Genomic DNA, 10,154 nt, shown 5'->3' on the forward strand with positions numbered 1-10,154 from the left:
GGGGAATCCTACAGGGAAGGTTATGGGGTCCCATTCCCAAGGGTTTTCCTGATATTTGGGTGTTTGGGAGATTTCAGGAATCCCAAGGAAAATCCCACAGGGAATCGCAGGGAAAATCCCACAGGGAATCCTACAGGAATCTCAGGGGAAATCCCACAAGGAATCAAGGAAATCCCACAGGAATCTCAGGGGGATTTCCAGGGAAAATCCCATCGAGGATCCCAGGAAAAATCTCAAAAGGGAATCCCAGAGGAAATCCCACAAGATTCCCAGGAAAATCCCCCAGGAATCCCAGGGGGTTTTGGGGTGGGCCTGGCCCCGTTCCCAAGGGTTTTCCTGATACTTGGGGTTTGTGAAATTTCAGGAGAAATCTCACAGGGGATCCCAGGGAAAATCCCCCAGGGAATCAGGAAAATCCAATGAAATTTTAGGGGGTTTTCCAGGCAATCCCAGGGGCTTTTGGGGGTGTTCCCAGCCCTGTTCCCAAGGGATTTCCCGGTTTTTGGGGTCCCTGTCCCACCTGCATGCGCAGGTCCAGGCGGGATCGCCACTCCCACCACTCCCGGCGCTCTGTGCAGGCGTTGGCCTCGCGCTGCTCCCGCTGGATCCGCTCGAATTCCTGCAGGATCCCGCTCAGGGGGGCCTGGAGAGGGACAGGAGGGGTTTGGGATCCTCAATCCTTTGAATTGGGAGGGGTTTGGGATCCCAATCCCTGCAATGGGAAATGGTTTGGGATCTCAATTCCTGGACTGGGGAGAGGAGGATGAGGATGGATTTGGGATCTGAATCCCTGGAATTGCAGGTGGCCCCATCCCAGGAAAAGGAGAATGAGAAGGAAGGGGAGGAAGAGGATGGAGCCAGGATCCCATCCCTGGAACGGTCAGGGCCCTCCAGCCCCCAGGAGAAGGATGAAGATGAGGAGGATGAGAATGAGAAGAAGGAGGAGGATAAAGATGAGGAGCAGGATGAACATGAGAAGGAGGATGAAGATGTGGATGGGGAGGAGAAGGAGGATAAGGAAGATGAGGAAGAAGATGAAGATGAGAATGAGAATGAAGATGAGGATGAAGACGATGAGGAGAGGGAGAAAGAGGAGGAGGAGAAGGATGAAGATAAGGACAAAGATGAGGATGAGAAGGAGGATGAAGATGAGGATTTGGAGGAGAAGGAGGAGGAGGATAAGGACATGGATGAGGATGAAGATGAGGATGACAAAGATGAGGAGGAGGACAAGGAAGAGGAAGCTCCCCCTGACCTGGCAGCGCTCGGTGGCGATGCGGACACTGACGGGCTCCTGGCCGCGCTCCAGCCGGGTCAGCAGCAGCGTGTCCCCGAGGGCACCGGGGGTGGCACTGACCAGGGACAGCTGGCACACCGTGACACCTGAGGGGACACCCCAAATGTGGGACTTCCCCTGGAATTACACCCCATGGAATTCTTGAGACTGGAAAAGCTTCCCAGTCCTGAATTCCAACCATCCCCACCGAATACCTAAACTACGAATTTGGGATTTTATCCCCAAACTGGGAATTTGGGATCTCCCAGCCCAGAATCCCAGCACTGACCGCTGGGAATCTTCTGGAGCTGCTCCCGGAACCGATCCCGCTCCGCCGGCCCCAAACCCGCAGAGCTGAACTGGAAAAGCCCCTCGAGCTCAGCCAGGTGGGATTGGGAATCCTGGGAATTCAGGGAATCTTGGGAATCCAGGGAGAGGCCCCGGAGCTGATCCGAGATGTCCCCTCCAGCTGCTGCTGCTGCTTTTCTCTTCTTCCTGTGGGGTCATCCCAAAGTTCCTTGGGATGGGGCCAGGATGGGGATTTGGGGAGAGGGGATGGGGGATATGTGAGATGGGATATGGGATGGGGATGTGGGATGAAAGATATGGGATGTGGGACGGGGATATGGGATGGGGGATGAGGATATGGGAGATGGGATGTGGGATATGGGATGTAGGACACGGGATGGGGGATGAGGATGCGGAATAAAGGATTTGGGATGTGGGATGGGGATATGGGATGGGGATGCGGAATATGTCATGAGTGCCTTCCCCATGGAGGAATCCCCAGTGGGGACACTGGGAGTGGGGACGTTGGGTGGGACCCGGGCCCTGGGGATGAAAGGAGGGGACATTAGAAGGGGACACTGGATGGGGACAGTGGAAGGGGACATTGGATGGGGACAGTGGACAGGGACGGGGACACTGGGACACTGGGCAGGGATGGGGACACTGGGAAGAGGATAGGGGACACTGGGAAGGGGACACTGGGAAGGGGACACTGGGAAGGGGACAGGGGGCACTGGGCAGGGACGGGGACACTGGGAATGGGACACAGGACAGGGTGCCACAGGAGGTGCCACCCCCGTGACGCACCGTGCCCTGGCGTGGACGATGGCCAGCAGCTGGTGGCGCATGGTGACACCAAGGGACTCTGCCAGCAGCCCCGCGGTGGCCAGCGGGTCCCTGTCCCCAAGGGCCAGGGCCAGCAGCTGGCACAGCTGGGCATAGACAGAGCCCGGGGGGAAGTGACCAACCCAGGCCAGGGCCTCGGCCAGCAGGGACCGGACAGCGGCCAGAGAGGGGTCAGTGTCCAGTGAAGGGTCACCTGAGGGGACAGAGGGGACAGTGGTCAGTGAAGGGTCACCTGAGGGGACAGAGGGGACAGTGTCCAGTGAGGGGTCAGCTGAGGGGACAGTGTCCAGTGAAGGGTCACCTGTGGGGACAATGGTCAGTGAAGGGTCACCTGTGGGGACAATGGTCAGTGAGGGGTCACCTGAGGGGACAGAGGGGAGAGTGGTCAGCGGGGACAGGAGGGGTCAGGACAAGAGGGAAAAAGTTTGGGGGCAAGAAAGGAAAGTTTGGGGAAAGGGAAAGTTTGGGAGGAAAAGTTTTGGGGAAGAAGGGAAAATTTGGGGGAAGGAAGAGAAATTTGGGGGGGAAGAGGAAAATTCGGGGAAGGGAAAAGTTCAGGAGAGGAAACTCCTGAGAAAAAAGAAGGAAAATTTCTGGAAAAGGAAGGAAAACTCCTGGAAAGTCAGGCCATGCTCAGCTGGGCCCCAAAATCCCAAAACCGCCCCAAAATTCCCCAAATCCTCCAAATTCCACGTACTCACCAGGCTGGGCAGAGGGCTGGGATCCTTCTGGATTTGGGGGATCCCCCTTGTCCCCAGTTCCTGGGATTTCCTTGCTGGCCCCACCTGGAAAAGATGAGGCAGTTTTGGGGTTAAAAGGGGCAATTTTGGGGGTCACCAAGGTGAAACCCCCCCCAAAAATCGCCCAAACTCACCTGGGGGCAGCGGGGGCAGCTCGAAGCTCATCTCCTCCTCCTCCTCCTCTTCCTCCTCCACGGCCCTCAGGGGGTCCCGCTCCTCAATCCCAGAAAATTCCCAGTTCCTCTTTTCCTCCAGAATTCCACTTTGGGGGTTCCCCCTCTCCTTCTTTTCCCGGGGACCCCCAGCCCGGCGGGGAGCCCTGTTCTCCTTCTTTTCCAGAGTCTTTTTGGGTTTTCCCTTCTCCTTCTCTTCCACGTTTTCCATTTTGGGATTTCCCGTTTTTTCCACTTTGGGGTTTCCCCTTCTTTCCCTCTTTTCCAGAGCTGTTTGGGGGATGTCATTTTCCTTCTTTTCCACATTTTCCACGTGGTTGATTCCCCTTTTTTCCCTCTTTTTGGGGGTCCCCAGCTCCTTTCGGGGCCGCCCCCGTCGGGGCCGAGCCCCAATTCCTGGAGAATTCCCGGGGGATTTTTGGGGCTGAACCCTCCTCTTGGCACAGGAACTTTTCTGCGTGGTTTTGGGGGGATCTGGGGGAATTTGGGGCTCCTCAGGGTCGCTGTCACTGAATGTCACCTGAAAAAGGGAGGGGACAAAGGGGTTCAGCCCAAAATTTTCATCCCAAAATTTTTCCTCACCCTCTCAAAGTTTTCCACATGAAATTTCCCCCCTGCCCATCAAATTTTCCCCCTAAAATTTTCTTTCCTTCCCCAGAATTTCCTCCCCAAAACTTTCCCTCACAAACTTTTTCTGCCCCCCAAATTTTTTCTCCCTTCTAAACTTTTCCTTTCCCCCCAAACTTCTCCTCTTCCCCAAAGCTTTCCCTTCCAAAATCCTTTTCCCTTCCCAAACTTTTCCCAACCTTTCCCTTAAACCTTCTCCTCCCACCCCAAAATTTTTCAGTCCCCCTAAACTTTTCCAACCCAAAGTTCCCTTCCCAAACTTGATCTCCTCACGATTTACGCCCCAAATTTCCATCCCCGATTTATCTTCCTAAACTTTCCCTCCCAATAATTTCCACCCAAAATTTTCCCTCCCCAGATTTCCCTTCACAAACTTTTCCCCCCATTTTCCACCCAAAATTTTCCCTCCCCAGATTTCCCTTCCCAAACTTTTTCCCCCATTTTCCACCCAAAATTTTCCCTCCCCAGATTTCCCTTCCCAAACTTTTTCCCCCATTTTCCACCCAAAATTTTCCCTCCCCAGATTTCCCTTCCCAAACTTTTCCCCATTTTCCACCCAAAATTTTCCCTCCTCCTGATTTCCCCTCCAAATTTCCATCCCCAATTTCCCTCCCAACTTCTGCCCCTCAAAACTTTGCCCCCCAAACTTCCCATCCCAAACCTTTCCTCCCAATCATTTCCCCCCCAAAAATTTTCTCTCCTCCTGATTTCCCTCCCAAATTTCCATCCCAAACCTTCCCTCCTCCCAATTTCCATCCCAAATTTCCCTCCCCAAAAATTTCCCCCCAAGCCCAAACTCACCCTGATGCGGGACTTGACCCTTCCTGGGATTTTGGGGGCCCTGCGGAGCCGGGAGCTGCCCCCGGGCGGGGAGGGCTCCTCGCTGAAGATGGTGAAGGGGGTCCTGGGCCCCCCCAGCAGCGCTTTTGGGGGCACCCCCGATTTGGGGTGAGGGGTGCAGGGCCCCCCCGGCCGCAGGACAATGGGGGGAACCTCAGGGTCCGAGTCCCCAAGGGCAAAAACGTCCCCAAATTTGGGGGGCTTCACTTTTGGGGTCTTCCCCGCCTTGCCTTTGGGGGCTTTGGCTTTTTGGGGCCTGGTTTTGGGGGGAGCTTTGGGGGTTTTTTGGGGTTTTGAGGGGTTGGGAGAGGCTGGGGGACGGGGGACTTTGGGACCCCAAAAGGGTCAGTCCCCGCTCCAGCTCCTCGTCCCAAATGGAGGGGCACTGGGATGGACTGGCCAAGCTCTGCAGGGCCAGCGTGGAGTAGCCAGTGGCCACCAACTCAGCCAGTGGGCCCAGGGTGCTGTCCCCAGGGGGGTCCCTGTCCCCGATGGTGTCCCCAACCCTGATGGTGTCCCCATTCCCAGAGGGGTCTCTGTCCCTGGAGGGATCCCACAGGTCTCTGTCCCCAGGGGTGTCCCCATTGCTGATGGTGTCCCCATTCCTGGAGACATCCTGCAGACCCCTGTCCCCAAGGATGTCCCTGTCCCCAGGATTGTCCCCATCCCAGATGATGACCCCATTCCCAGAGGGGTTTTTATTCCTGGAGGGGTTCTGCTGATTTCTGCCCCCATCCCCAGGAATTCTCTTATCCCTGATGGTGTCCCCATTCCCAGAGTGGCCCTGCAGACTCCTGTCCCCGTCCCTGCTGATGTCCCCATTCCCAGAAGGGTCCTGCTGATTTCCGTCCCCATCCCCAGCAATTCTCTTATCCCTGATGACGTCCTCGTTCCCAGAGGGATCTGACAGATTCCTGTCCCCATCCCTGACCATGTCCCCACTCCCAGGAGGAGCCCCCCTGTCCCTGCTGATGTCCCCAAGCCCCAGGCCCTGCACTCTGCCCCACAGCTCCCGTGCCAGGTGGGTGCCAGCGCTGGCACACCGGGGCAGCACCCTCCTCACGAGTGCCAGCCCCGGTGCCACCTCCCCGGCCACCAACCACGTCCTGGCCTGTGCCAGGAGCCAGCGCAGCCCCAGCGCCACCAGGGCGGGGTCACGGCAGAAGGAGCAGGGACATCCCGAGGGGTGGGACAGGAATTCCAGACTTTTCCAGGCTTTTCTTCCCTTCAGCTCCGGCGAGGCCGTGAGAGCGTCCGGCTGCTCCGGGAGCGCGGCCGGAGCCACGAGGGCCAGGCAGGGACCCTTCAGGAATTCCTCGTCCTCCTCCCCGCCAGGAATGGGGTCAGGAATGGGATCCAGGGGGTTCCTCCTCTCCAGGTGGCCCTTCCGGAGCTGGATCTTGGCCCGGCGCTGCCGAGGCTCCCGGCGCGGTTTGGGTTCTGGAATGGGAATTCAGGGAGGATTTGGGGTTTGGAGTCATGCAGGGAATGATTCCCAGTGGGGTTTGAGCTCTGGAAGGGATGTTTGGGGCTCTCTTCCTAAAGGGATTTAACTCTGGAGGGGATAGAAAGGATAATTTGGGATTTTCCAGCCCAAAGAAAGGTGCAAAAATTTGGATCCTGTCCGAGCCTGATCCTTCCCCCAGAGCCAGACTGGGATCACTGGGATTTCCCCCATTCCCAGACTGGGATCACTGGGATTTCCCCCATTCCCAGAGTGGGATTTCCCCCATTCCCGACCAGGATTTCCCCGTCCCAGTGCTCACCAGTCTGTGGCTGGAGCAGGAACTGGGCGTGCTGGAGGTGGGACTGGCTCAGCTCCAGCTCCCCCTGCTGCAGCTCCAGCTGGGACTGCAGCACCAGGAACCACGTGCACCTGCGGGAAAACGGGGAAAAATGGGAAAAAATTGGAAAAAAGACCCCTCAGAGCCCTCTGGAGCAGGGAGAGAGGTGGGAATGAGCTCCTGCCCTACCATTCCTAAAGGATCCTGATCCCAATGACCCCAATGATCCCATTTCCAATCCCAATGACCCTGTTCCCAATCTCAGCGACCCCAATTACTCCAATGACCTCGTTCCCAATCCCAATGACTGCATACCCAATCCCAGTGATCCCAATGACCCCAATCCCATTCGCAATGACCCCAATCCCATTCCCAATGACCCCAAACCCGTTCCCAGCCCCAGCACTGACCAGCGGGCGGCCTGCAGGTGTCCGGCCATGCTCAGCCCCTCGCTGCAGAAGGCCCTGGCCCTGCACAGCACCTCGCAGTGGCCCAGCAGCGTCACCAGGCGCTGGCAGCAGCCCAGGGCGTCCCCCAGCACCTGCCACTTCTGCACCAGCGCCGGGCCTGGGGACAGCGGGGTGGCACTGGGAATACTGGGAGAGACACCGGGTGGGGAGGGGTCCCGGGGGGATGGGGCCATTCCCAGGGGAGATGGAGCTGTTCCAGGGGAGATGGAGCCGGTCCTGAGGCTCCTGGACCTTCCCATGGAGTTCAGCTCATTCCAAGAGATCCCAACCCTTCCTGAGGGACCCCCAACCCATCCCAGAGGTTTCCAGAAGCTCCCATCGCATTCCAGAGGTTCCCATCCCCTTCCAGAGGGACCTCAACCCATCCCAGAGGCTTCCAGAAGCTCCCATCCCCTTCCAGAGGTTCTCATGGACCCCAATCCCAACCCAGGGACCCCAAACCCATTCCATCCCATCCCACCCCAGTGACCCCAATGCCACCCCAGGGACCCCCACCCTAGGGACCCCAATCCCACTCCAGTGACCCTAATGCCACCTCAGGGACCCCAGTGCCACTCCAGTGACCCCAATGCCACCCCAGGGACCCCAGTGCCACTCCAGTGACCCCAATTCCACCCCAGGGACCCCAATTCCACCCCAGGGACTTCAATCCCACCCCAGGGACCCCCACTCAGGGACACCAGGACGCTCCTCAGCAGCTTCTGCGCCTCCAGCAGGGCCACCTTGGGGCTGCTCCAGCCTGGAATGCCACGGGATCAGCACGGGGGATCCCCAGCCCTTCATCCTTCTCCTCCTCACAGCAAAGCTCCCCTGAATCCCAACTCGCCCTTCCTCTTCCTCCTCATCCCAAATCCACTCTTCTTTCTTCTCCCTCAACTCCCTCCTTCTCCTTCCTCCTCATCCCAAACTCTTCCTCTTCCACATCCCCAAAACTCCTCTGTGTTTCTCTCCATCCCTAAATTCCCTTCCTCTTCCTCCTCAGTCTCAAAATTCCCTACTCTTCCTCCTCCTCATTCTCAAAACCCCTCCCCCTCCTCATCCCTAAACTCCCTCCCCTCTTCCTCATCCCAAACTCTCTCCCTCTTCCTCCTCATCCTAAAACTCTCTCCTTAATCATTCCAAACTCCCTCCTCATCCCTGAACTCCCTTTCCTCTTCTTTGCCCCAAATTCTCTCCCTCTTCCTCCTCCTCCTCCCAAAACTCCTCACTGCTTTTTCTCCTCCTCATCCCAAATCCCTCCCTCCGTCCATCCCAAATTCCCTTCTCATCCCAAACTCCCTCCCTCTTCCTCATCTTCCCAAAACTCCCTTCCTCTCTTCCTCCTCATCCCAAACTCCCTCCCTCTTCCTCTTCACCCCAAAACCCCTCACTCCTTTTTCTCCTCACCCCAAAACTCCCTTCCTCTGTCCATCCCAAATTCCCTCCTCATCCCAAAACCCTCTCCTTCTTCCTCCTCATCCCAAACTCCCTCCCTCTTCTTCATCTTCCCAAAACTCTCTCCCTCCTCCTCCTCATCCCAAACTCTCCCCATCCCAAAACCCCTCCTTCCTCTTTCTCCCTATCCCAAAACTCCCTCCCTCTCCCTCCCCACCCCAAACCCCTCTGTCCCTCTCCCAGATTTTCCCATTTTTCCCACCCTGCTGCCGGATCAGCTCCCGGAGCGGCGCCTCCAGGTGCGCCGGGGGCAGCTCCAGGAACGCGGCCGCCACCTGCAGCCCCTGGGCCTGCGCCAGGTACCAGCCCCGGGTGGCCCTCTGGGCCTGGGGCTCCTTCAGGGCCTCCAGCAGCAGGGCCACGCCCTGATCCGCCTGGAAAAAACGGGGAAAATGAGAAAAAATGGGATTTGGGGTCACAGGGGGTGATCCCATCCCAATCACACCCATTCCCAGTCCTTTTATCCCATCCCAATCACACCCATTCCCAGTCCTTTTATCCCATTCTCCCATCCCAATTTCAATCTCATCCCAATCCCCTTCCAGCAGCAGCTCCACGCCCTGATCCACGTGGAAAAAACAGGAAAAATGAGAAAAAATGGGATTTGGGGTCACAGGGGGTGATCCCATCCCAATCCCACCCATCCCAGTCCTCTTGTCCCATTCTCCCATCCCAAACCCCTTCCAGCAGTAGGACCATGCCCTGATCCGCCAGGAAAATCAGAAAAAAAAGGGGAAAAATGGGATTTGGGATCATGGGGGGTGATCCCATCCCAATCCCATCATCCCAGTCCTTTTATCCCATCCCAGTCCTCTTATCCCATTCCCCCATCCCAATTCCCTTCCAGCAGCAGGACCATGCCCTGGAAAAACCAGGATTTGGGATCACCCCCTCCCACTCCCCTTCCCCCAAATCCCCCACCCTGGAGGCAGCAGAGGTGGCTGCGCAGTAGGAGCTGAGAATGGCGCAGGAGCAGCTGGGAATCCTCGGTGCCCTCGTCCTCCTCCAGGCACAATTCCAGCTCCTCCAGGAAAACCTGGGAATGCCACGCCTGGATCAGTGCCAGCAACCCCAAACCCCATCCTGGGGGGGGATTTTCAGGATTTTCCCAGGATTTTTGGACATCCACAGTCCCCAAGGTGCCCCAAACCCACTGAAATCCTTTTCCTGGGATTTTCAGGATTCCTGGATTCCCAGGGTGTCCCAAACCCTCCCTCTAAGGGCTGATTTTCCCAGGATTTTGGGAATCCTGGAATTCCCCCATCCCGAAGGTTATTGCCAAATTTCCCTGGGCCTGGGAAGGACATTCCCAGATTTCCCTGGATTTGGGAAGGACATTCCCAGATTTCCCTGGATTTGGGAAGGATATTCCCAGACTTCCCTGGATTTGGGAAGGACATTCCTGGATTTCCTGGCCATACCTGGGCCTGGGCAGGGCTCTCCAGCTGCAGCAGGATCCGGCTGATCTGGCACAGGGCATTGGCTGTTCCCGAATGATCCCCGAGCCTCCGGCACAGCGAGAGGAGCAGCAGGAAACTCTCCAGAGCTTGGATGGGCTGGGAAGGGGAAAATCCTCGGATAAATCCCAAAAACAGTCCAGGGATCCCAGGATAAAACTTCTCCCTGCTCTTCCTCATCCCAAATACTCCCTTTCTCCTCCTCATCCCCAAAACACC

The 10,154-nt window shown here is 57.2% G+C and overlaps 1 protein-coding gene across 1 annotated transcript in view; it reads right to left on the reverse strand.

Moving 5' to 3' along the window:
• Positions 1-10,154, reverse strand: part of ESPL1 (extra spindle pole bodies like 1, separase) — a gene marked incomplete at its 5' end in the record, with an annotated part of 23,230 nt that overhangs the window by 6,198 nt on the left and 6,878 nt on the right. The window contains 14 exons of the mRNA XM_031065679.1: positions 521-643; positions 1,256-1,383; positions 1,566-1,771; positions 2,372-2,603; positions 3,112-3,195; positions 3,285-3,843; positions 4,752-5,080; positions 5,118-6,230; positions 6,557-6,666; positions 6,985-7,318; positions 7,715-7,783; positions 8,681-8,852; positions 9,377-9,514; positions 9,900-10,034. Of these exons, the coding sequence (XP_030921539.1) occupies positions 521-643; positions 1,256-1,383; positions 1,566-1,771; positions 2,372-2,603; positions 3,112-3,195; positions 3,285-3,843; positions 4,752-5,080; positions 5,118-6,230; positions 6,557-6,666; positions 6,985-7,318; positions 7,715-7,783; positions 8,681-8,852; positions 9,377-9,514; positions 9,900-10,034 (3,732 nt within the window). The remainder of the gene's footprint in view (positions 1-520; positions 644-1,255; positions 1,384-1,565; positions 1,772-2,371; positions 2,604-3,111; positions 3,196-3,284; positions 3,844-4,751; positions 5,081-5,117; positions 6,231-6,556; positions 6,667-6,984; positions 7,319-7,714; positions 7,784-8,680; positions 8,853-9,376; positions 9,515-9,899; positions 10,035-10,154) is intronic.

This window comes from Geospiza fortis, unplaced genomic scaffold (genome assembly GCF_000277835.1).
Source record: "Geospiza fortis unplaced genomic scaffold, GeoFor_1.0 scaffold3064, whole genome shotgun sequence".
Classification (NCBI taxonomy): Eukaryota; Metazoa; Chordata; class Aves; order Passeriformes; family Thraupidae; genus Geospiza; species Geospiza fortis.